General features: G+C 37.8%; 2 protein-coding genes across 27 annotated transcripts in view; one reads left to right on the top strand and one right to left on the bottom strand.

The window, feature by feature from the left end:
• The window catches only part of DNAI4 (dynein axonemal intermediate chain 4), a 100,334-nt gene extending 94,641 nt beyond the window's left edge, over positions 1–5,693 (bottom strand). Inside the window, 2 exon segments of the mRNA XM_025428030.3 lie at positions 5,450–5,557; positions 5,559–5,693. Coding sequence (XP_025283815.3) covers positions 5,450–5,557; positions 5,559–5,617 — 167 coding nt within the window. The 5' untranslated portion in view covers positions 5,618–5,693.
• A 53-nt stretch (positions 5,694–5,746) lies between these two features.
• MIER1 (MIER1 transcriptional regulator) overlaps positions 5,747–27,090 on the top strand; it is a 58,316-nt gene continuing 36,972 nt past the window's right edge. For 3 of the 26 annotated variants that reach the window (XM_025428051.3, XM_035716964.2, XM_049110302.1), the window contains exons 1-4: positions 5,747–5,881; positions 6,984–7,084; positions 21,449–21,473; positions 26,111–26,256. In XM_025428051.3, the coding sequence (XP_025283836.3) occupies positions 5,815–5,881; positions 6,984–7,084; positions 21,449–21,473; positions 26,111–26,256 (339 nt within the window). In that variant the 5' untranslated portion in view covers positions 5,747–5,814. Of the gene's footprint in view, positions 5,882–6,072; positions 6,188–6,416; positions 7,085–8,437; positions 8,665–9,790; positions 9,868–11,139; positions 11,329–12,344; positions 12,449–13,019; positions 13,044–21,448; positions 21,474–21,607; positions 21,645–26,110; positions 26,257–27,090 lie in introns of those variants that run through there. The other 23 variants (XM_025428041.3, XM_049110299.1, XM_035716973.2 and 20 more) reach the window with 21 other exon arrangements.

Below are 27,090 nucleotides of genomic sequence, written 5' to 3'. Positions count from 1 at the left end.
TGAATCAGATATGACCCCTAAGGAGCTTACAATCTAATAGATAAAACATGTATATGATTATAATAGAAGTACAAAATTTTAGGTGCCACAAAGTACACAGAAGATGAAATGAGCATGGTGGTAAGATTACTTTGGATGAGAAGTATGAACAGAGAAATCACGACAGTGACATCTGACTTAGGCCTTAAATTGAAAGAGAATTCAAAAGAAATATTTGGGATGTGCATGTATTTGTATTTGGTGCAGGAGGAGGTGAAGGAGGACAAGGGTATTGGAGCAGAGTGAAAAATGTACCCTGAGGAAAGACCTTTGTGAACGAGAGTAGAAAAGCATGTGGTATGTACAGGGAATCCTAAATAATTCAATTAAATGCATGAAGGAAAACAAAGTTAACCAAAAACAAAAGAGCCAGGCTATGTTTTTGGAATTTTTTTTTTTTTTAACAAAAGCAAGAGAGTGGCTTTGAAGGTTTTTAAGCAAAAGAGTAAAGTGACCTAAACTATGTTCCAAAAATATTTAACTGTATGCAGGAACATATGCAGGAACATAGTAGAAGTAAGACCGTTAGTTAGATGCTATGGGAATAGTTCAGGTGAGAAGTAATCAAGGCTTAACATGGAGCAGCAGATATAGACATAAAACAAATTACAAGATACACCTTGTGTTAAGCATGTCTTTTTATTTTTTGCATTTTGGTGTTTTGACATCAAAGAACTTGCTGACCCTGGAGGGACTGGCCCACCCAAGGTTAATCAAATCCTATACATAGTAAAAGATTTACCCACAAGCACCCTTACATCTGCAAACCAGCCAATCCAGAGCCTAACCCTTACCAACTCCTTTTCTCAGGCTCTCAAATCTCTTTCTGGGTCACTATCCACCTGCCCTAATCCCCCTTACAACAGGAACCAGAGCCTTTTGAAATTATCCAAATGAGCCAATTCTAAACCTGTTTGTTCTGCTTTGTCTATTCCTCCCACAGAAACCACAATAAAGGTTCTTGTCCATGTTTCCTCTTGCTTGTTCTATCTCCTGACTGGCCCTTGTACTTTCCTATGTGGAACCCTGTGTGGCATGGCATACCTTGCCTCCTTTTTCTATAGATCCATGAATATTTAAAAAAAAAAAAAAAAGACTTCTCCCCTCATAAGAGTCATTTCCATGTCTATTAAAACATAAAAACATATCTTAGGCACCCTTAAAAGATAGCAGATACAGAACTGATAGGACTTGGTAACAGATAATAACAATGCCACTTAAACTTTAAATTTCAAAGAACATCCACCTGTATTTTATAATTTAATTCTTATAATAACTTGTAAGATATTTAAAGTCATGTTTTACAAGTAAGAAAACTTAAACTCAAAGGTCTATTTAAATGCTCAAACTCGTCCAATAATTCATCTGTTTCTTTATTTGTACATTAAGGTTAATAATAGTACGTATCTCATACAGTTAAGGTGGGGATTAAGTTAGTTTTCTAAAACACAGTTAAAAAGTTCAATTGTAGACATGTTCATATTAGATATCAGTGATATCTTGTAGCTGTCTGGTGGCAGTTCAAAATGCAAGAGTAAAGTGAATTTCAAGGAACAGAAGTTAGAGTTGGAGATTCAGATTTGAGAATCTTTGTATGGAGATGATAGTAAATGAACAGAGTCCTAAAATAAAAACCTAAAGGGCACAAAGAGAAGGTAACAGAGCTAGAGGGAGAAGCTGGAGATAAAAGAAACCAGAAAAGTGGCATTTAGACCAGTAATAAGTGAGCCAATAAAGCTCAGGGTTGAGGAGAGGAAGATCAATACTGTCAAATGCTACAGAGAGGCAGAAAAGTTAAGAAAGCCCATTGAATTTGATGACTTTTGAAAGCTTTCAGTCACTCATTACTGACCTTTGAATAGAAACAGAGACAACAGACTGCAAGGGTTAAAGAATGAACATAGATGTTTCTGGTTCAACATGTAAAGACCACAAGTCACCAATCTTGTTTTTATCACAAGAAAGACTTAGCAAACTGAAAATCAACAGGTCTCTTTAGATCCATCAGATCAGTTTATAGATAAACCACTGGCCCCAAAGTTGGACAAGCAGGAGAAAGAGAATCACAATTTAGTGGGAACAAACACTGCAACTAGGGTGTTTGGTAGGAAATAATAGGTAGTGAATGGTAGGAAAACTTAAAGTGTAATTGACTGCTGGAGACTGAGTGTAAACTAATTTTAAAGATAAAAACTCCCAGGGCCCAGTCTCACTAACCGAGCCCTACAAAGACATCCATCAGCCTCTCAGGAAGATGATCAGAGAAAAATGCCCTCATAATTCCAGCATGGGAATAGGACATAACCATTCTAAAATATACCCAGATTGTTCAGTTTTCCTTAACAAAGGTCTGGCTTCAAGGAAAACTATTTTAGCAGAGCCTAATCAACATGGGGGAAGGGAAATAAATACACAACTCCAAGTTTTCCTCTACATTTCTTGTTCTACCTGAGGAGGAAAAAAATATGAGAAAGACTTGTGAAGGTCATAGCTCAAGGTCAAAGGTCCACTAAAAGACTAAGACCTAATTATAGGATTATGGAACATTTTCTCTCCCCTCAATATCTTACCATCACACCAATAGGTCTCCTTCCTGTACAATAACAGGGGATTGAAATGGGAAGAGCTGCAAGGCTCAGGCTCCAAGGAGTCTCTAGGGGAATGTAAAAAAAAAAAAAAAAAAAAAAAAGAGAGAGAGAGAGAGAGACAAAAAGAAGGACACTGGAGGAAATTGAAGCCTCATAAACCTACTGCTACAGTAAACACAGCCTAATTCCTAGCCAGATAAACATAAAATTTCACACTAAAAGGCTTATTTACTTCAGTTCATATTACATGATGCAACATGTTCAGCTTTTAAACAAAAAATTACACAGCACATCAAAGGCCAAAAAACAGTCTGAAGAAACAAAGCAAGCATTAGAGCAGATTAAGATATAGTAGAAATTTTGGAATTGCCATGATTGGGAATTTAAAATAATTATTCTTAATATGGTAAGAACACTAATGAAAAAAAAAGTGGACAGGTAACATGAAAACTCAAAGAACTGAAAGGAAATGCATAAATTTGTAAGAAAGTAGAATAGAGGGACTGGGCAGAGAGGTGGGACAGGGGCATTGAAGAAAGACTGGCTGTTTTATCACGCTGGGAGATTGTTACGCTAATGGCAAACACCTAATACAGAAAAAAATGGGAGAAAGTAAAAAAATGTTAAATACATGTTTCATGAGATCCTTTCCAAGATCAGCATTAAATCTAAAAGGAAGAAGATGAGAAATAACACATTAGGTCAAACAAGTGGTTGTAATTTTAAAATCTGAAATTTTGCTTTGACTGGATAACATCGCTATCTCAAAAAGTGAAGGTTATACTACTTCCCACCTGATTCTTTCCTTAATAGGTAATCTGTTATGAATCTGCCATTATTTAAGAAATCCCCAAGAGAATTCATGAATTCAGCTTAATTTTACTTTGAGATTTCCATACCTATAAGTATAAACAAAAACCAGACAGGATGCACAGTAACCAATATTACTCACATACATTATTCATTCGTTCAGTCAGCAAATATGCTTTCTTCATTCAAGGCAATAGCAGTGAACAGAACAAAAATGTCTGCCCTATGGAGTACCATAGTTTGGGTGAAGACACACTGATGAACATGTATATTATATACCAAGTAGAGATAAGTTTTATAGATAAGTTTAAACCAAGGTTGAGGAACTGGAAGTGCTGGGAATTAGAAGTATTATATTACTTTATGAGAAGTGGTTAGAGAAGGACTTTTTGATAAGATGACATCTGAAGGAAATAAGTGAGTCATGAAAGTATGTGGGGGTGCAATATTCCAAAGAACAGCAAATGCAAAAAAACAAAACAAAACAAAAACAAAAACTCCACAAAAAAACAGCAAATGAATTGGCCGTAAAGTGGGAAAATAATGTGTCTGATATTGTTGTGGAACAATCAGCCAAAGGGAAGAGTCCAAGGTGAGATCCTGTGGGGCTCTGTAATGATGTGAGTTTTTACTGAATGAAATGGAAAAAACTGGAGGGTTTTGAGAAGAGCCATAGTGACTACCATGTGTAGGGTGTTAGTAAGAAGACCATTTAGGTGGTTACTATAATGTTACAGGGACTTCTATTAGTCTTGATTTATTTTGCAGGTAAAAATGATAGTCTCTGCTGATGGAGTGGGGCATTAGAGAAGCCAAAAGAAACTGCAAAGTTTTTTTACTGAGTAACTAGAGGAGCAGAAATTGCTATCTAATGAAATGGCAAAGACTGCAGAGTAGAGAAGAGGGGGAAATAAGGTTAGTTCTGCATATGAATTATGAGATGCCTATTACTTTCTAAGTACAGATGTTGATTTTCTTAAAGTCTGGTTTTTGGAAGAGGTGCCGGCTAGAGATATAAATTTATGAATCATCAGTGTACGGGTGATTTTTAAAGTCATAAGACAAGAGTGAAGGAAAGGGGTCTAAAGACTGACTGCAGCAGCACTCCAATATTTAGATATGGGAAAGAAGAAAAGGTACCACCAAAGTATTTTGAAAAGAAGTAGCCACAAAACAAGGAGAGAACTAGGGAGGAGTGGGGTCCCAGAAACCAAATGAAATGATTCCAAACGAGAAGCGGAAGGGCTAAGAAACTGAGAAATAAGACCTTGCATTTCGATGGGCGCCTATTGCCGACCTTCACAAAAAAATACAAAAAACCCAAAACCAAAAACCAAAAAAACGACTTCGGTGGAGTGGTAGAATGGACAAAGGGCCCTGAGAACCATATTCGAGAGAGAATGTAAGGGTCTCTCCCAGGAACTTTCAGAGTCCTGTTAAGAATGATAAGCTGGGCTGCAGATTGGAGGAGAGATGCTGAAGGTCTGAGAAGAGAGAACAAAAGTGGTCTGAAGTGTAGGAGAGCGGATGAATGAGCAAACTTTAGTGCGGCTGCTGGGGCAGCACCAAGGCATCTTTCGAAGTTTGCAAGCAAAACGGGTCCTCAGAGCTGTGCGCTCTCCTCCAGCTTCTCTCTCCAGTGTTGCAGAAACGTCCTTAGCAGGAATGGGTTTTAAAGCACGAAGGCAGGAGGCAGAAAACACCTGGACCACAGAGCACAGTGAACCTGCGGGCTGAATGCGGGCAACAAGCTTGACCGGCTGACCGGAAAAACCACCCCAGGAGCGTCGGGAGGGAGAGCGGTTCCAAACAAAGTAGATCTTTTCCCGTGGGGCGAACACGGCAGTTGGGGGGTGGGGTGGGGGGTCAACAAGGCCGTACGAGGCCAAGGAAGGGGACAGTGAGGCAGGAGAGCTCCGAGGGCCGTCTGAACACGGATGCAGGAGCCCCGATCTAAACGAGCTCCGTCAGGGACCCAGAAGGACGGGCTAAGTTCTCAGCGCCGGACTTACAGCCAGAGGTTCTGCTGCTTGCGGCTGTTTCCTGGAGAGGTGGGCATGGTGGCGACAGGCGGCGGAGTGCTCGGCCGCCCCTTCCCTAGCTGCTTCCGGAGTCCCTGGACCCCAACGGCCCGCGTCAGCGGCTCCGGCCGAGGCTCGGGAATGTTTGCCGGGCGTCATGGAGACGGAGGAGCCCCGGCTCAACAAGCGGCCGCGCGGTTGGCTGGCGGCTGGAGACCGAGAGGAGGGCGGAGGCGAAGGGGAGGGCAGAGGGTTGGTGGAGCAAGAGGAAGCTCCGGACGACGACTAGAAAAAGGAGGCGGGCGGCCCGGGCCCCAGGCCCCTCCCAGGTTCTGAGTCTCCCCGGCTGCAGGCGGATGGATGGGGCTTCTTCAGGCGGTGGCGGCAGCAGTGAAGGTGGCGGCGGCAGCAGCGGCAGCGGCTGTAAGTGCAGCCTCCATACACCATCTCTCCTCTCCTAGTCCTGATTGGGATGAGGGGCTCCTAAGGTGTCCCCGGTCCCCTTTCTCCCCCTCCCCTCCCCCACCGTGGAGCACCGCCCGGAAGACCCTTAACTTCCGGGGAGGGGCTGCAAGAGAACGCGCCCGGCCCGCTCCCCCTCCCGGAGGGCGCCGGCCCCCCCGAGGCGCATGCGCAGCTGCCCTCCTCCGCGCTCCCCCTCCCTGCCCGGTCTTTTGCTTTGGCGGCGGCGGCGGCGGCGGCGGCGGCGCGCTGGGAATCCGCTGCGGTGTGAGTTCGTCTCGCCCAGTTTGCTTCCGCCCCTTTCTCCTGTCGGCCCCGAATACGGTCGGGGTGGGGCTAAGCTGACCATCCCCCCTGTGGCTCCGCCTCTTTTCCCCTGTAGATCCGGGTTCGGTCCCAGCCCCTGGGAGGCTCCTGCTTGCACTGCAGTGCCCCGTGGTGAGCGGGGTCCTGGGCGGGCCAGCCCATTTCGGAGGGGAGTGAGGGAGGGGAGAGACACTGGAAGAGGGCATTAAGATGAAGGAACAAGGCCCTGCCAGGCCGTGGGAAGATCCCTGGGGACAGATGCCTACCCCTCCTTGAAATGGCCTTGTTCTTGCAGCTTTTCGTGGAAAGACCTCTGGCTTGGAGCCCATCTCTGGTCCCCGTTTGCTGTGTGACCTTGGGCAAGTCACTGCCTCTCTCCGGGCCCCTGTTATCCCTAAAGCTTCCTCCAACGCTTAAACTCTTAATTTTGCAGAAAAGCTTATGCAGTTACAAGACTGGCCCTTCTACTGAGGCCCGCTTAGCCCAGATGACGCGGAGTTGACCGAACCTTCTTTCTTCAGTCATGGATGGAATGAGGCGACCTATTTATTGGGCCGCTTTTATTCCTTGACCGTCGGTTACAAATTGCATGTCTCAAGGCTAATTAATGTTTTCCTAAAATTGTCATGGGATCCTTGTCCTAATTCTTGGCTATCTTTTAAAAATTAGAGACAGGCTGAGAATTAGAGACATGGTGAGCTTGTGGTATCATCGTCTCTGGTCTCGTTACTACTGAGGCTCTCTTTCTTTGATCCAGATGGTGTGGTGGCTCGATTCTCCCAGTGCCTGGCTGAGTTTCGGACGTGGTTAAGAACCAACTGGTTGAGGTTCAATGCAGACAAGACGGATGTGATGCTGGTAGGCAGGGGCACACTTGGAGATTAAGGGAGGGAAAGTCCAAACTCCCTCAAGTAATATAAATACTCCGTTACCCTTTCTGTATATTCCAGTGTTTGAGAATTGATGATAGGCCAATAATTTCCAGAGTTGGGGGTGAGATAAAAATAACATGTCAACAATATTAGGGCTATAAAAATAACATTTTGTGGTAATCTGATAAAGTGGGGTCATTCGATAAAACTCTTTATGTAAAAAAAAAAAAATTATGGAAAAAAAACCCTGTTACTTGAAGAAACAAAAGGCTATGTAAGTGTTTTGGGGTGGCATTAATAATAAAAACTAAACTAACAAAAAGATGATGCTGATTCTTGCATAGATGTGGGGCTTCCGAATGTATTGCATTACTGCTTTGTAACCTGCATTCTGCGTACTAAAGTAAAGGTAAACTCTCAATTTATCAGATATCCTTTTTAAATTTTTTGACATGCAGGTATTTTCAACCAAATTAATAGATATTTGTCAATTTTTACCTGCATTTCATGTGTAGGTTGACACTTTCAAATAAAAATTTAGTAAATAGTCTATCAATCTCAGAAGGACTCACAGACTCTGAAAATGGTTAGGTAGAGAATTTGTTTTTAAGATTTTGAATCTGCTGCATTCAAACAGTCCTAGAGCCTAAATTGTTACAGGTATTTTCTTGGAGCATTATGAGAGGTTCCTGGGTTGCATAACATTTTGTTTATGTAGTATAGGTATATATCTTATATTTGAGTCAAGTATTGGTCCTGAATAAAAGGTTATATTTCTTAGGTAAATGTAAACTGCCAAAGACTTTTTATTTATTGGTTAGTTTAAGGTACTGGTTGAAGTAAAATTGTGACCTTAAAAGGCTTTTGTTAAAACCAAAATAATAATTGAAAGGGGTGTGTGTGTGTGTGTGAGTGTGTGAGATAGCCTCTATGAAAATACTTAATGACTTTTAATGGAGTATCTAGTAAATTGCTTAAAAATGATTTCCAAATATGATAGCAGTTTTGAGAAACTTAAATGTGGTGAAAGTTAATGTTAGTTTGCCTGAAAATAAGGAAGCCTTTAGGTGGGGAATGGGAGCTCAAGAGGCATTTATTCAGGCTTTGTATAGTGGTTTTTTTGTTTGTTTGTTTTGGGACATTAGCCACAAACCTCACATAAAGTTGGAATTAACCACACTTTTTAGTTTAACTTTAAAATATTTTATTATCCAATTCTAACAATTACCATTTTAGACATCATATTAATAAATACTATATAAACGGTAATGATTTTAAACAGCTCATAGGTATTGGTGTATTTTTTCATACCTTTAACTCTGTTATGTCTTATTTTTAGGTCTTCTAGTATCGGTAGGCATTAAAGATTTATATTTTGTTAACCTAAGTATAAATATTGATTGTTTGCACTTAAATACAAAGAAGACATCTGTTGAATTAATCCAAAGTGCTGAAAAACTCAGGGAAGTGGATGGAAGTAACAAGGAGATAGAGTCTGGTTTAATAAAAAGAAGAATGTTCTAAACGTACAGCTTTTTCTGAAAAGAGCAGCCTCTTCATCAGACAGTAAGTCATTGAAGGTGTTTTAGCATAGGCAGAAAAGCCTGATAGTGGGGACACGTAATGAGGGATTCCTATCTAGACAAGGTAGAAATTGGCTAAAAGACCTCTAAGGTCCCATCCAACACTAAGATGGTGTGTGGCTCATGAATGTTAATTTTCATATATTTGATACTGAGGAGGTAAGCAAGAGTTTTTGAGAAAAACTTTACTTTCCTTAAAGTGGTTAAATTTTGAAGGATAAGTATATCATGAGAATAAAATGGGAATAAAACCATACTGAATTCATTAGTAGTATGTTACTAATGACTTAACAATATTGGATTTCTAACTTTATATATTTTTAGAATATCTAAGCCTAAAAAAAGGACTGAACCCACATTTACTAAAAAGGGAGGAGAAAAACATAGAGGGAATTTTTCCTCTAAGTGATGCCACTTAAAATTAATAAAAATGATTCACAATATTAATAAACTTAAAAGTCATTTATCGGTAAGAAGGATTCCCTTCAAATAAGTCCCAGATCCGATTTTCCTGACAATTTCAGAATTCGTTCTATAGCCTAAGGGGCCATGATCCCCAGCTTTTTAATCATAATTGGGATTTTTTTGTTGAGGTTTAACTTAAATCAAAGAGTAAATGGGCTTAAGCAAGCAAGTTATTCCTGTACCTTGCATTTTGACAATACTTTTTAATTTCTGTGAACTAAATTTCATATATTAGTTTAAATGGAAAATCCTCCTTTATCCCATGTTATTTTAAAGCCTGAGTTTCTACCTCTAGGCCCCTTATTCTGTCTTTACCCACCCCAGGTCTATGCACATCAATTGTTCTTTGTCTTCAGCTGTTTTCCATCAAACATCTCAAAGTGAAAACTATTTAAACAGAAACTGACTTTTCAGAAACTGTTTTTTGAGTCCAAAGGACTAAGGTAATTCAGTAGGGTAACTCTATGTACCTGTGCTAAAATATTTATTCTCCCCCCAAGGAATCCTGAAAAACACTTTTATAAAAGTATTCTAAAAAAAATAAAATGAAAATACTGTACAGTACAGTTAATGGTAAAAATTGTTTGTAGATTTGGGAACCTTAAAAGTTTTCCTTTCTCTTCTTTCCCTTGCTTTTCTTTCAGTAGAAAATGTGCATCAGATGTTTATGTTTAATTGGTTTACAGACTGTCTGTGGACTCTTTTCCTGTCAAATTACCAGGTAATGTCCTTTCACTTAGCAGCTACTTCATATACCTGTAAATGCACAAGTTATTCATGCACAAATTATTATCGGACATAAGAATTTCAAGTTAATGTTGAATCTTTGGAAAAAGGAAACTGCTTAATAGAGTGTAGAATTTTAAGGGAATACAAATAATTTAAGAAAACAGCCCATATTGCATTGTAAGTTGAGTATTAAAGAAAAATTGTAAGTGTGCACATTTATGCAGTATATGGTGGTGCTGGCATCACATTATTTGGAAGGAATGACTTTTTATATTTGGTTGATTTGGGTAATCATTTTTGAAATTGCATTAAGAACCCTTGAACATTTAGGGGAAAACAATCTTTTTGAAATTAAGATTTTTAAACTCCTGGTTGAGTAAAATATGTTAGTGCATGTTTTAATATCACCTTTGCATTAGCCAGTATCTGCCTTAGTAGTGGAAGGGAAACATGTTTGTTATTTTGCAATCATTGGCGGTGCAGTCATGAGAGTTGGCGTTGAAGGCCAATTGGCAGTTCTAGGCCAAAATTTTAAAATAGACTTTCAAATTGCTGGCATTTCAGGACATTGCAAATAAGCAGGTTTTCCCTAAATGCAGTCAAGTCAGAGATCCATCAAAGAGCAGCTTTTCAGTATCTCGCATGTAGAAAATTTCTCCAATTGTGCAAAATCCAAACGTTGCACAATCATGTTGCTCCTGGCATCTCAGGAAGTGTGTGAGGGGAAAAGAAAAAAGCCAATGAGATGTGAGGACAGCAGACTACCTGTATCCACAGTCCCTTTCCTTAATCTCTCTGCTCTGACCTCTAGGATTTGGGGATGTGGGATTTTACATTTCCTGTCAGGAATCAACTGAGAGAAATACTTGTCCAGAGACAGCCGCTTTCAAAGCGCTCTACTTTGCGCCCTTGCCCTTGTTGCATCACAGCGACATCCGTTTTCCAGCAAATGCACTTCAAAAAAGGCCTACATGGAGAACACGACGTATCTTTTCCGCTGCGCTGTGAAGGCTGAACGCGGCTTTTTTCGGCACTCTTCCTTGCCCTCTCTGGTCCCTTCGGGCCCTCTCCTTCAGCGGGCGTCGCGGATCGGCTGGGGCGGGGGAGGCGCGTCGCGCGGAGATGCCCACCTCCCCCCAACACCCACCTTGGCTCCGCCCCCTCCGCGCTCCTCCCAGGGAAGGCTGCTGCCGCGGGGCCGCGCGCGCGCGCCGGCCTTTTCCCTCCGGTCCTGCTCAGCCCCGGCGCCGCGAGGGGGCGGAGTGGGGTGTGGTGGGCGCGCTCGGGCGGCTCCTGCGCGTTCCCGCCGAAGCAGCGGCGGCGGGAGCGGCCGAGGCGGCGGCGGCGGCGGCGGCTGGAGTCCTGTAGCCGAGTCTCACATCCGGGTTCTGGCCGTGACCCAGCTGCGGCCGCCGCGGAGATGTGACCCGTCAGTACGGCAAATATGGCGGAGGTAAGGGAGCGAGCTCCCCCTCCCCGTCCCGGAGCCGGGCGCCCCCGGGCCCTGGCCGGGGAGGAGTGGAGTGGGCCTGGCTAGGAGAGGCCCAGCCCTGCTGGCGCCACTGCCCACCTGTTGTCCGGAACAGGCCGCGCTTTTGGGCGGGAGCTTTCCCTGCAACTTAGTTGGGATGGGTCCGGGGGCAGGAGGAGGCGGAGGCGCAGTTGGACTTCGGGGGCAGTTTGAGGGGTCGAGCGCTGCGTGGTAGTGCGTGCCGAGGGGGGTGAGGGGGTGACGGGCTGAGGGGTGAGGGGTGAGGGGGTGGGCGCCCGCCGGGCAGGGGCGTCGGTGGCGCAACTTCGCCGGCCGGTGCGAGGGGCCGAGAGGAGCCGCTGCTTCCTCTTCTGGCGAAGTTTCTTCCCTCCCTCCCCGAGATGCTGTTGCGCCCTTCCGCGTCACCCCCACCCCTTTGCTGCTGACATCCAGTCCGTGTGAATGGGGAAAACGTACGGCAGAATGGCCTTTAGCTCTCCTCCTCCCGACGGTGCTGAGATGAGCGTGGAGAGCTAAACCTGGCCTCCCGCGGGCCGGCCGTTCGGGCTGGGGGACTCCCCGGTACCCCCGGAACCCCCGGAACCCCCGGCACAGTTCATTCCTCCTCAGGGTCGGACCTCTTTTTCTCTCTTCCCATTTCAGAAGAGTTGCTTTCTACCTTTCCCTCTTCACTTTCCCCATATTCCCCCCCACCGCCCCTTGAATATTAAGGCTACCTATTATTGTCTTCCTCTTCTCCCCCCCACCCCCCACGGTGGAAGATTTTTTTTTTCCCCCTCTTTTTCCAGTAAACGAGTTACCGAAGCTCCTTTTTCCTCGGTGGTAATTGTTTTATTTTGGGGGGGCTTCAAATCTTGGCTTAACTCTTAATGATTCTTTCCAACTTCGTGTTGTGCCACTGGAGATTTAAATTTTGTTTCCGATTTAAATCTTTAAACGTGATTAAAAAAAAAAAATACACCCCCCCACCCCCGCCCCTTAACCCTCGAAAGAATTCCGTTATTCTTTACCCCCTGGAGTTGAAGGAGTGATATAGTATAGGGGGTTTTAAGTCTACTTCGAGTCAGAGCCTCACTGAACGGTAAGGCATTTCCTTGTATGAATTACTGTCTTCATGGTCTCCGAGACACCCCAAAACAGATTCTGGAATAGGTGATTTTTTTTTAACCACCCAGTCCCCAATTTTTGTGTTCATTGTTTGCTAAATGAAGTCAGTAGTAAGTTAGGGGAGTAATTTTGGTAACACCATAATGCCTCCTTTGTAAACGTTGGGCTACAGAAACGTGTAGATTAAGGAAAAATACTACTTTGGATGCTTTTTCATGTACCTGTTGAATGGAGGGACCTAAAAGTTAGCTGTGTTGTGCAGTTGCTCTTAGGGTGTTCCTTCTGCCTTCCTTATGGAAACTAACTTTATATTAATGTATAGTGGAGTATTTGCTATTAAAGGAGCGGATTTAACTATAGCAGGACTCTTTTCTGCCAGTGATGTTTTTAAAACATTTAATACTTTTCACTTAAAATTAAATTTAGAGCTTAGATTTATTTCCATTTTTTTTCTTTGTGGTTAAAGAATATGTATTTCAAGGCACATAAGCTGGAGAAAACATAGTACTGTGTGTTTCACTAAAATATCACTGGATTCATTCCACTGGGCTGAAACAATTTTAGTCCTGGTAAGATTTTTAAGTGTTTCTTTTTTCATATGTAAGGAAGGGGTGGGGGAGGGCTTGTAGTGGCTGAATTTACCTACATTTTGTCAAATAGTCTTCAGTGAATGCCCATTAGATAAGCAGGGGTGTGCTGTAATAGGCGATATGGTTTCTTCCCTGGTAGTGCCACTCACGGTGGTTTGAACTCTAAATTCTGTAGTCATATTTTAAGGCAAGCTATTATTGAAGAAACATAACAGTGTTTGAAAATACAGTAAAATTTAAGAAACGTCACCCATAAATTTTAACTGCCTACCACACTGAAAACATGTAAATAGAAGTATATTAATATTTCCTGTTTATTAGGAGCAAAGATGGTTGCATTAATGTAAGAGAGGAAAAGCAATACTTTGAGTCACTAGTCATTTCCTAATATTTTCAAGAGTATGTTTTAGTTTTCTTAAAGATTGCATCACTTGGAGAATGGAACTTTTCATGTTCAGTAGGAACACATGGATGGTTCAATTTCAAGAAGAGAAAACCTGAACTTGGTTTTTGGTGCATTTATTTAGTGACCAGAAATCTTTTAAAAAATTTCTTTTATAACTCTTAAGTTGCTTGTAGATGGTTTTATTTTTAGTGAATTTGAAGGAACCTCCATCTGTGTCCTGCAAAAAATCTAAAACAAGTGAAAGAGTGAAAAGTAAAATTAATTTGTGTTTTTCTGATCTCAATATTTTAGTAATTAGAATGATTTTAGAGCTTAGTCATTTTAAAAAAATTAGGTGTAGAAATGCTTGGTGTATAGAGGGCTTTTACTTGCTTTTGTGTGAACTCTCAGGAGATTCATTCTTTATGACAATATAAAGCATGTGGTAAAATCAAATGTACTGTTGTACTTTTGGTTAAGTAGACTTGAGCATTGAAGTTAACTGATAACATAACAGAAAATACACAGCAACAATATACATTTATTTGATAAATCTGAGGGGAAAACAGGTTATTGAAGAAGTACGTCTCTAGAGAAAAATGTAGATATTATGCTTCTGGGCCTTTTTTTTTTTTTTTTTAATTTTTAGTTCTTACACAGGAGAATGACCCTGACCTTGTTTTTCCAGAGAGATGTTTAATGTTTTTTTTTTTTTTTTGTTTAATGTTTTAATACAAATTATTTAGATGTGAGTTGAATATACTGATTTTTCATACTTGATCTGATCATCTTAGGCAGTCCATAGTAGGAAGTATGTATTTAACGGTTCCTCAAATTGTGGTAACATTAAAAACATATTAAATGTGCTTGGAAGGAATGGCACATTCTCCCTTTCTTAATAGTTTTTGATAGTATTTCTCATTAATTATCCCTTAAAATGATTTATCAATCTTCTAAAAGGAGCTTCTCCTAGTCACAGTTAAAGGAAGGAAATTACAGAGAGTTGCAGCTTTACAAAGGCAATGAGAAAGAAAGCATAAGAGGAAGAAATCGTTGATCCTTTGGGTTTTATAAGGAATGTGGTTGTAGGGACCTTTGGGAATGAACAATTTGTCTGTTATTTCAGAGTTTGTAAACACATGAGGGACTTTTTTTTCTCCAGGAAAAAAAAAAAAAGCCACAACATAGTGCAAGACCTGTCTTTTCACCTAGGCCATATTGTTATATAAAGAGAAGAAAATTTAATGAACTTGCTTTTCTGTATTTTTAAGTACTTAAAAGAATTCCAAAAGTGATATACATAATGTGTGCTATCACATCTATTTGTTTGCTTCTCTTGAAAATAGACTGCTTGCTTAGTGGTTTTTTTAGTGTATTTGGATTTTGTTTTTTAAGGAAATGGATTCATCTTGATTGCTGTTCTCGACAGTGTTAATTTCAATTCTAAACAAAACTTGTTTCACTGCGATGGATTTAGGCTTTAAATAATTCTCTGTAGTGGTAATGAATTTTTTAAAAAAATATTTGTCCTTTAGTGTATTTAGGATTTATCCAGAGTAATTAAGAACGCCAATGTATGAGAGTCTAATAAAGTTTAATTTGGAAGGGGTAATGAAGTACTTAATAAGGTAGGAAAGGTTAGTTGGAGGAAGTATAAAAGTGGATTAATATTAGAGAATTTTTGTACAGAGACAGTTTCTCAAATCAGAAATAAAACACTGCTATTGAAGCAAGAAACTGATTAATAAAAGTAGGTAAAGAATCACCTATATGGAAATTTCTTGATACTAGCTTGAGTCCCTGTGTATTTCAAAAGGTTTGCAAATGGTTTCAAAATTCATTACAGTGATTAAACTGTTCAAGTACCAGTCATCACTTGGGACCCATTCTGTTTGACTTACTCTATGGATTATAAGAATGACTTAAAATTATGTTTGTATAGATAGGAAATTCATAAAGTAGCACCCTCCAGAAAGCTTTTTGCAAGTTGAGATAATCTTTTTTCCAAAACTCTTAGATTAAAAAAAATTTAGAAGATGCTATTAAACATATCCCATTCCTTTAGCTAAGTATTCCTTAGTAGTAATATGTCTTTTGAGCAATTCATAATAAAAGTAAAGAACTTAGATCTCAAAGGAAATTGAACTAGAAGAAGTCTAAGTCTTTCTGTCTTAGGGAAAATGAAACTGAGCAGAGTTAATGCAGTTTGTCCTAGGTTGTACAGTTAGGCTGTGGCACAGGTAAGAGTGGGGCCTAGGCTTTTGAATTTCTAGTGCTTAATAATAGCAACTCACCCTCTGAATTACTATTACCATAGTCAATTTGCTAGTTTTAGCACCAAGACTTTATTAATCTTTTTTATACTCTAGAATTCCTCAGGGGAAAGTTAAGTGACTTAGTTTTGTTTGGAAGAAGAGAAATGATGAGCACAGTTCCCCTGTCTTCACCTGGAGGAGGGCCTCTAACTACTTCCTGGCTTCTATCCCCGTAACTGTAGAATCTTTGGTTTCGTGTCTAAATTTACTACGTTGGTGATGATGATAAAGAAATGATGGTGGAATTGGTTTGAGGGGAGAAATTAGTTCAGACAGTTATGTTCATTGAAAATATGCTTTGGATTGCCTGGAATATAGGAGTCTAATGATTACTTCATGTTTTTACTACCTTAGTGTAATTATTTTTTAATAATGGTAATATGCGAGATTACCATGTTCTAGAAATATACAAAAGAGAAACATTTAGGGGATCCCTAGGTGGCTCAGTGGGTTAGCACCTGCCTTTGGCCCAGGTGTGATCCTGGAGTCCCGGGATCGAGTCCCACATCAGGCTCCCTGCATGGAGCCTGCTTCTCCTTCTGCCTGTGTCTCTGCACCCCCCCCCTGTCTCTCATGAATAAATAAAATCTTTAAAAAAATTAAAAAAGAAACATTTGAACAAACCTGAGACATTGAATACTGTTACAACTATTAGCAACTGAATCATGTATGTGGTGAAAGTATAAAAGTTAACAGTTCATTTTTTAATTTGATTTAGCCTGCTCATACTGTGTGTGGCTGTCTAGTGTTATCTAGTCATGTAATTATGTATACACCTAAAAGAAAACTAGGTTATTTTTCTAAATTACACACCTGTTTAAAAAAAGTGCATGTACTAAATTTTTTTAAAACTCTAAAAGTAGAGGAAGAAAATGAAAATAGCTCATAATTCCACAAGATAATCTCCACTGACTTTAAAAGCAAAACAAAACAATGCATCAACATTAACAAGTGGTTTGGAAATTCTAACAGTGTAGAAAGGTATAAAATGAAAAAAGCTTTATTTCCCCTATCTAATTCCTAGAGATAATTTTTTAACGAATTCTTGTGTATATTTTTGAAGAAAAAAATCTTTGTGTATATTCCAGCCCAGTTTACCCTCTCTATACTGTTTTTTTTACTTCCATATGTATGAGTAAATATGTGTATATGTTTTTTTACATTTTTTCCTCATTCACAAACAGATTTTGTCTCATTCCTTTTTTTTTTTTTTTAAGATTTTATTTATTTATTCATGAGAGACACAGAGAAAGAGAGAGAGGCAGAGACACAGAGGGAGTAGCAGGCCCCATGCAGGCAGCCAGTTGTGGGACTTGATCATGGGTCTCCAGGATCACACCCTGGGCTGAAGGCAGACGCCAAACCGCTGAGTCACCCAGGGATCCCCTGTCTCATTCTTTTTAAAGGATTAATAGTGCTTAAATGTTTGGAAGAACTGTATTTCATTTCTAACTAGTTAAATGATAGATTTAAAAATTTTTCCCCAACTTTTTGCAATGAACCACTTTATGATAGTGACATATCTTGGCATGCTTTTTTTAGCCTACCATAGGGTATTTCATATTAGCAAAATGATCATTAGAATGGTTAAGCCATTCTATTTTTATCAATAATGTATGTATTTTTATCAATAATGTATGAGTGCGTTTTAAGTACATTTTAATTTCAAATGAAAAATCTTTACTACTTGCATTTTAGTTTGTACTTTTTCTACAAATAGATACTGTTACAAATGAGTACCTGTTTAACAACTTTAGTTTTATTTTTTTCCCCTCCTTCTGCCTTTCCAATTTACTTTGCCATTAATGGTAGATGTTTCAGGTTTTTCTGGAGAGTATTGTTAGAGATACCAGTTCCTAACAAGACGTAGATGATAGTCTGATGTGACACTTGACAGCTTGCAGTCACATTTTAAACATGGCTTTGAACAAATGAAAACCATTTTAAAAAGAAAAAGAGGGAGTTAGGAGAGAGGTAAAGAGAAACGTTTTTAATATAGTTTTTTCCTTGGAAAATGTAGAAGCATTCAAGTCCTAGACTTTAGTTCCACCTTTACCACCTATCATGAAGTCACTTTATCTTTTTGGGCTGTGAAATCTATAAAATGTCGTAGGCAGGGCAAGTGTTAATTGCCAGGTATATAGTATGATGAAGTAACTTTATGCATTTAAAAAAATATAGTACTATATAAATGTAAGCTGGTTCTTCTGTTCTCTTAAATACCTAAATAAAAAGTGTTCTCATTTCGTAAACTGAAATTTTCTGTATTATGATACTATACTCTTATTTTGAAAGATAATTGTTTTGTCTGTTAGTTGGGTGAAAGTAATGTTTATAGTATAAACCATTTTCAAATGCCAGTTTTCCAGAAGCTGAATTTTTAATTTAACTGAATAGAATTAACTTTCAGGAAACTAACCTCTCACCCTACCCCAAATGAAACAATGGAATTTTATTTTGAGCATAGAATACTAAAATATATGTTTAGCAGCAAACCATCCCTACTTTCCCTCCCCCATGCTAATCTAGGTGTACATCAGTCAGATCACAGTTCTTGAAACATTCCAGCATCTCTGACGTAAAATGATCATTAATGCTATCTTTAAGTAGAGGGTGCTCTGCTTTATGCCAGCTAAACTTACAAATGCAACCAGTCCTCTAAACATTTGGTATCTTAATTAATGGAAAATATTCGGGGCCTTTTTCAGAACTTTAAAGCGATATATAACCTTACCCAATAAAACAACAATCTATGGTTTGAGGCCTTTTACAAACTACAGACACCATTCACAATTCAGTATCTTCATTATTGCCAATATCTAAAATCATTGAAAATGTACCTTTTATTCTTCAGTAGGATAACATTTTAAATCAGAAACCCTTTTTTTTATGAGAAGACTGTTAAATGAATAATTACTGGAGTGCTTAAAAAAAAACTAAATGTTGAAAGAGCCATTTCTTTTAAGCTCCTAATTTGAAAGAAATGCTGGTTTTTCTTGTTTCTGCGTTGCAAATCATTTCAAAAGTTTACTGAAAAGGAAAAACAGCACTGTGAGGCTACTCTGGATGGCAAACCAGATGAAGATAGTCATCGTTTCTGTAGCCTTGGAGAGAGATTGTGCTTAAACTTGGTAAATAAAGCATAATTGCATGACATAAAGGTGGATTAATACTTTAAAATATTGGTTTGCTGTGTAATAATTTGTGTGGTGGTTAAATCCATTTTGAGCTAGACATGTGTAGCTCTGGCCAAAAGATATTAAGCAAGCTGCAAACCCTTTGTGTAGTTACATTACTCTATCACCCTGCTCTCCAGCTTCCTATTAGAGGAATAGAATTTAAAAAGCAGCACTGTTTTGACTCTATTGTGGCACAGTAACTTTTAAGTTCAGGTAGTGGCGTGACGCTTGAAGATATATAATACCGAATATTCTTTTTTTTTTTTTTTTCCGAATATTCTTAATAGTCTTATTAAAATAAGTTGTTTTTATAGTCCTGAGCCATTCTGAGCATTAAAAGGGAAAAGAATAGGGCCCTTGAAAAAGTGTGCTTCAGATCTAGAATGTCATACTTAAGTACAATAGCATAATGTGGACTGTTCAAAATGGAGTTATACTATCTTATAAGAAATTAGTCTTAAAGGACCCCTGGGTGGCTCAGCGGTTGAGCATCTGCCTTTGGCTCAGGGCGTGATCCTGGAGTCCCTGGATTGAGTCCCAAATCGGGCTCCCTGCATGGAGCCTGCTTCTCCCTCTGTGTCTCTCTCTGCCTCTCTCTCTGTGTGTCTCTCATGAATAAATAAATAAAACCTTTAAAAAAAAAAAAAAAAGAAATTAGTCTGAGAATGCCTAGCCTTTGAAATATTAGGCACTTGTTTTGTTTTTCTTGGCTCTCTGCCTCATTACTTAGCAGAAAGAAGGAAAGTACAGATTTCCTTGACTTATGATAAGGTTATGTCCTGATAAGCCTATCATACGTTGAAAATATCATTAAGTCAAAAATGCATTTAATATACCTAACCTGATGAATAAACAGCTTAGTTTAGGCTAGCTTACCTCAGACATGCTCACAAGACATACATTAGTCTACAGCTGGGTAGAATCCTCTAACACAAAGTGTATTTTATAATAAAATGTTGAATATCTCATGTAGTCTATTGAATACTATATTGAAAGTGAACAACAGAAAAGGTTGTATGGGTACACAATGGTCCTAAGTGTGTTGGTGGTTGTTTACACTCGTGATCGCATGCCTGATTGGGAGCTGCAGCTTGCTGCCACTGCCCTGCATCACAAGATAGTATCATACCACGTATTGCTAGCCCAGGAAAAGATCAAAATTTGAAGTTTGGTTTCTACTGAATGTGTATTGCTTTTGCACTATTGTTAAGTTGAAAAATTGTAAGTTGAGCCATCATTGTTGGGGACTGTCTGTACTAGAATAACCCTATCTCTTTGCTGATGCTTTTAGACTTCCAGAATCTCTGACTTCTCATGGGCATGAAATAGTTCTGAATGAATAGGAAAGATTTTAATTATGAAGTGTGTTATTTGAAGCATGTTTAGTTTTTGTTATTTATAAAAGTTTATGATTGTAGATGACTTGTTTATAGTTGTGAATTAGCTGAAGGTAGATACAAGATAGCCACAAATTGTCAAGTAGCGAAATGAGTTGCTAGCAATTTTATCTTTAAATTTTCTAAATGCTTATAGTTAAATATATGAGAAGTAGAATGCTGCAGTAGAAGCAGCACTATAATTGGGAATGTTTATAATTTTTCCATCAGATAACCTAACCTCTCTAAACGTTAGCTTGAAGGTTACTAATTCTGTGATAGTTTAAAAGTATGTTGTTTTTTAGTAAAGTGTACTATTGTATACTATTTGGTGCTTAATAACGTTTTACTTTTTTCTTCTGCTTTCTTACAATATATCTTTTATTTAAAATGATGTCTTAAAGTGTTTTGGCCTTCCCTCTCCCACACGTTTTAAGCCAGAGACCAGCTTGTATATACATATAAGCAAACCTTGTATGTAATTTCTTCTGTATTGAAAGAAGAAAATATTTTATTTGTTTGTTTGTTTTATAAATTTATTTTTTATTGTTCAATTTGCCAACATATAGAATAACACCCAGTGCTCATCCCATCAAGTGCCCCCCTCCCAGTCACCCCCACCCCCTGCCCACCTCCCCTTCCACCACCCCTAGTTCGTTTCCCAGAGTTAGGAGTCTCTTGTGTTCTGTCTCCCTTTCTGATATTTCCCACTCATTTTTTCTCCTTTCCCCTTTATTCCGTTTCACTATTTTTTATATTCCCCAAATGAATGAGACCATATAATGTTTGTCCGAAAGGAGAAAATATTTTAGAATGTTCCAAGATCCAAAATCAGATCTCTTAAACTACCTATTTTATGACCTATATTTGCCTTTAAAATCTGAATCAATTCCTTATTGTTATCTTTGTTTCTAGATTCAGGAGTGTTTGGAATTTTTCTCTATGTTTAAATAAACATAATATCAGAGAAAGGATTATATAGAAGGTTTTAGTTTGACTTGGATAATTCAGACATTAGAGCTTACTGTGGTTTTGGGGGTCATGCTAGCCATTGAATAATTCCTTTAAATTTTGTAAAAAGTCACTACACAAAGATAATTTTTCTTCTTTTCTCCCCCCTTCCCCCCAGCCATCTGTTGAGTCTTCAAGTCCAGGTAAGTATTTTCTATGTTTTCTGTAATTTCTATTTGACTAATGTTTGTCCTATTAGTTATAAAAAGGCTAGAGGAGTTAGACTATTATCTGACTTGCTTTTCTTCTGAATGCTTCTTTTCTCTGGGGAAAAAAGAAATGGATGAAATATTTGACTGCCCATGAAAGTACAGGTGAGGCTGCTGTGAGTTCAACCTCATGACTATTTGTGGGTTCACTTTTTTAATTATTATGTGCATTTCTTAAGGTTTTGTTATTTGATTTCAAGTATATATGAAGTGTATGTTTTCAAAAGGAGTCATTAACTTCTTAGAAATAATTTGTGCAGGAAACTCAAAGTATTTGAGAAAAAAATAAATGCTTTTCGTGAGGGAGGAAAAAAATAGTATAACCAAAACACTCAAAAATTAATATTTAATGTTGTAAACTAAGTAGGTTATGTTTAGTTTTGAGTATCCTCAAGTTGTACCCTCACACCATGTAGGTTTGGAGTTTCATATTCTCTTCCAAATACAGTACAGATTCATTTTTTCTTAACTTAGAGGCTGCAAACATGTGATTTGAATATGTCTGGGTCACAAAAGTTTTTTGTTTGGCCTTTGTTGTGATCTTAAAAATAAGATGATTTTATATAAAATCTGAATTTAGGCTTCCCATGATTAGTTAGAGGTTCTGACACAGCATTCTTGCATAGCAACAGTTGGTTGGAGCTAAAAAGCAGTCAGGAAAGAGTCCAGTCTTTGCCTCAGTGTCCTGGGACTTTAAGAGAGAAGACTAACTTCTACAATGGAGTACGTGAATTAAGGAATAATACAGTGAAAAAGTCAGAAAGAGAACTCTCTGAGACATGGTAATATTTTATTTGAATATTTAGGTATGATGTGTTACTGAATTCTCCAGATTATCCAAGCAATCTTTCTGTTGTAAGTTTCAGAGAATGTTTGTAAAAATGCTTAATATGTGCCTTTTTTTTAATGGTTTGAGGTCTTTTTCATGAATACAAATCATTGTACTTTGTGTAGTATAATATATCGAATGGGAGCTAGACTAGTGTACCTTCAGATCCCTTCTAAATAACTAGTGTGCTCAATTGATTGTGAGTTTTGTCATATTTATTTCAGCTGCAAATATCTTACTCTTTCTAATATGATTGGGAGTAAAGTAGAGTAGGCTTTGTGACATTTCTGAAACTCAAGGACTTTTTTTTTAACTTCTTAGTTTTATAAATATGTTTGGGTGGTTGAGGTTGGAAGTAATCTGACCTCAGATAAATAGTAGATTATTATATCCTTTTTAGGACATGGAATTGTTCCCAATTTTTTTTTCTTTCAAACACATCTTTTCATCAAAAAAAAATAGGTTCTAAAAAAAAAAAAATAGGTTCTAGTTGTTTTTGTTAATGTTGTCACATTGCTGATAGAGTTTTAGATATTTTTCTATGAATTTTTGAGACATTCATCAGGTAATCTATTAGGCACAAAAAAAAGTAATTACTTCAAAAGTGAAATTAAATGGGTTTCTCATTTTCCTTTGGATTTGAATTGGCATATGCTGAACTGGAATAGTGGAGCTTGAAGAATACAAATATCTTTGATGGCCTTTACTACTTGAAGTAATTCTAGCTGTAGGCAGTTAACAAAAGTTGGTGGGGAAAAAACCAAGAATAGAGGCTTCAATGTAAAAAAAATCTGGTCCACTGGTAAAAAGCTGTGGCCTTTGTAACATCTGTACTTTGGAATTGATGTTACTAATTACAGTCACATGACCCAGGCTCAGTGGTTTGTCTATAGACTTTACCAGTGTAAACCTGTGGAGGTACAATACAGGGCTTTACTCGTAAGACTAGTAACCATAAGAGGTGGGGATTTAGAGAAGGGAAGGAAATAAAATTATTAAATGAGTCACATGATGTGTTATAAAGTTTATCTTTTGAATCTTTGAAAAGATGTAGGGTGCCTTTTAGTAATTTTTAGTAGGATACAATTTTATGACCAAACTGGTATTTGCCTTAACTCTGAAGCATATTTATTTACACAAAGCAGCAGACTCCATACCTCTAATAATTTATTTTAGGGATTTTTTTTTTTTTTACCTCTAGCAGACAGCTTAACAGTGGGCCTAGTAATTAACAAAAAGGAACAGGATGGTTAATTGGTTTCAACAAAGTAAAAAAGCTGGATTAAACGAAGAAGTCAGATTAAGGCAAGAAAAGATGTGAAATTGAAAGTTAGCAGAAAACAGTGCAGTGTATTTGTAGAGAAAGCATTGGAATAAGAAGGGGAAAAAGGTTTACCAACCGTTTGGTATTTCATGTAGTGAGAGGGTGAAGTGGCAAAGCTTTAAATATAATTGGCTTTGCAAAAAACAAAAAATGGGAGACTTTAGGTAAGTAATACAACATTCATAGTTTGGTGCTATGTATTCATGTGAGGTTTTTTTTTTTTAAGTTAGTGGAAGAGTATGTCGTTAGGAATTAAGCATAATTATTTTTTTTACAGTATTTGTATTCAATAGGAATTATATGTTATGATTAGGATAATAGTATACAGGATGGTGGTGTGAGGTAGTTTTAGGATCTTCCTGCCTACAAAGAAGAAGAAAAATAGAGCATTATTTGTAGGAATACATGATTATTGAATAAACATCTTAGAAGATTGCTGAGTCAACTGAAAAGTTTTGGGAACATTTTTCTTTAAAAACTCAAAAAGAAGGGATAATGGTTGGGACAAAATTGCAACTAAATTAGGAGCTCTCAAGCTGCTCTCATGGAATTTTTGTGTCCAGTCCCTCAACCAGTACTAAGATGACCTAATAAAATTATGCCATACTTTTCTTAATTCTCCAAAGAAATTGATATTATAGAAACTATAAAATATGTTTTTAAGTCATTCTAAAGTCTTCAAGTCATTTTGTCTTTGATAGTGTTTTTAAACTCATTTGTATTATAAGGTAATACCTGATTTAGAAGTTATGTATTTAGTTATTTCATATTTAATATCAGTCTTCCTCAAAGAGCAGAGTGACTTCTAAGTGCTTTACCACCTGACCTGGCTTGCAGTTCACCCATCTTAGTAAAAATAGGTTCTCTGCAGCGCACCTGGGTGGCTCAGTTGGTTAAGCATCCACGTCTTGATCTCAGGATTTTGAGTTCAGGTCCTACTTAAGTTTTTTTTTTCTTTGTAAGAAAAACAAGTTCTCTTCAAGTATTTGAGGCAAGATACCTACTGTTTCTGAGGCTAGGGCTTGCAGGAGGCTTGGAGTACAGTAAAAGCACAGGCATTAGAATTTGTAGACCCAGGATTTAAGTTACATCCTTGCCACCTACTGGTTCCATGAGTTTAAACATGCGCATCACATTTTTGTTTTCATAGGATTATTCGAAGATTAAATGAAATATAATGTATGTGACATGCTTGAGCCATAGTATTTGGCACACAGTAAGCACTGAAAAAATGGTATTTACACTGAAAATTAAGGGAGATGACAAGAACCTTCAGCCTTAGGCACCCTTTATCCCTAATAGTCTGCTTTTCAAGAAATTTAGCCTTTTGACTCTTTGTTTTACTTCCTGGTTCTCTTACTGGACTGAAGAAAGAGTATATTGATGTAATATATTACTAATTAATGATGTTAATCTTTATTAATATAAATTTTTATTAATACAACTTATAGCAGTTTAACAGTTTAAATTGTTAAAAGAAATTGCTGATTGATTTTTTAAATGTTAAGTAACTTGTTTATTAGTAAAAACATGTTTTTGTAAACTTAAGTCCAAGTTTGGCAATAGCCAAATGTGGGGATGGTTTACAGAATGTATATGCCACGTATTTGCAATCTAATACTACAGGCTTGACCCTATTGAGTATAGCAGTATTCCCCAGCCACCAGGCTAAAAATAGATTAGCTTACACACTAGTTAACTATTGGAATATTTTTTTTTTTTTTTTTTTCTATTGGAATATTTTTAATGACTTTCATAAGAGTTCTCTATGCAGTTTTAATAAATTTTGGTTTTATATTCTATATCTGAATTATTTCAGACCAAAATCAATTAAGTAAGTTAAGGATAGCTACCTATATGTTAAAATATGTTTTTGTGGAAGAACTAATAGACTACTACTTGAGTGCAGCTGTATTTTCATTAGACTGTTTATTCATCTGACTGTATATTTCACACAACTTATTCTCATGGGCCATAAGGATTCATGCTCATTGGGTCTATTAAATATCAAATGATTAAGAATTGTGATTTTTCTCACACGAATGATCATTCTATTTGATATGACCTTTTATTCTTTACAACTGAAATTTCATGTTTAAATGAAAGTACACTTTAAAAGCTGTACCTGCATTTTTAAAGCTGTACTCTCCTATCCCCCATACTAGTTGTAATTTTAACTGTGAATAAATAAAGGTGAAACCGGGCAAAAAATAATCCCTTAGAGAAGAGATTTTTTTTGTAGAGGGTAGGTAATAAGTAAGGGTAAGAATTATAGAAAATACAATACTTAATGTGCATAGCTTTTCTCTGATACTTTTATTTGACTTCTCTCTCCAGCTACAAATAACATGCCCATTAAATTAATATAAATAAGATAACAATTTAACTTATTATACTTTTAAAAATATTTTTTACCAGGAGGTTCGGCAACATCAGATGACCATGAATTTGATCCATCAGCTGACATGCTGGTTCATGATTTTGATGATGAACGAACATTAGAAGAGGAAGAAATGATGGAAGGAGAAACAAACTTCAGTTCTGAAATAGAGGATCTTGCAAGGGTAAATAAGAGCTAGAGGATGAAGTAGTTACAGCTTTTTTGTGGAGAGTGGAAATATTTGAAATTTTGGTTCTCTACCTTTGTTTTTTGGGAAAAATGATGTTGTATATAATTGATACTGAAAAATGTTATGTGGTTGTAGGTGCAATATTGAAAGTTTGAAATGAAAGGCATTTTTTAAAAAAAGAATTACTATTACATGGAATAGAATTAAGATAGTTATTTTAGTAAAACATCACAGGTATCCAGTCAAAAATGTCTATATAAAGAGGATGCTTGGGTGGTTCAGTCAGTTAATCATCTCAACTCTTGATTTCAGCTCAGGTATGATGATCTCAGGTTCTTAATCGTGGTTATCATCTTCTTCATTTCCCATTTATTCCCTAAAGTGCTCTAGATAACCTCTGCCCCTTCCTGTAAAGATGACCAATGACCTTACTGTTCTGTCAGTCACTTTTCTCTGTTCTTCACTCTCACCCATATTCAAGAATTACTGTTCCTTCTTTTATTTGAATTCCGGAGTATCCACTGTCTAGGTTTTCCTCTCTGTTTGTTTCAATTCAGTGCCATTTGCAGTCTCATCTTTCTTTACCCAAGGTTTAAATTTGGAATTCCCCAAATCTCAGTTTTGGACTTTCTTCTCTCTGTAAGTCAGTGCTCCTCAAAATGTAGCGTGAAGGTCAGCTGCTTCAGAATGCAGATTCCTATACCTCTCCCCAGGCATACTGAATTAGAATCTCTGTGGGATGTATATACATCAAATTTGAAAATTACTAAATTAGGTGATCTGATCTAATCTATTCCTGTGATATCAGTATTCTTTAACATTAACATA

This window comes from Canis lupus, chromosome 5 (genome assembly GCF_003254725.2).
Source record: "Canis lupus dingo isolate Sandy chromosome 5, ASM325472v2, whole genome shotgun sequence".
Lineage (NCBI taxonomy): Eukaryota > Metazoa > Chordata > Mammalia > Carnivora > Canidae > Canis > Canis lupus.
The sequence above is the reverse complement of the archived record's forward strand: the minus strand, read 5'-3'. Positions and strand labels throughout refer to the sequence as shown.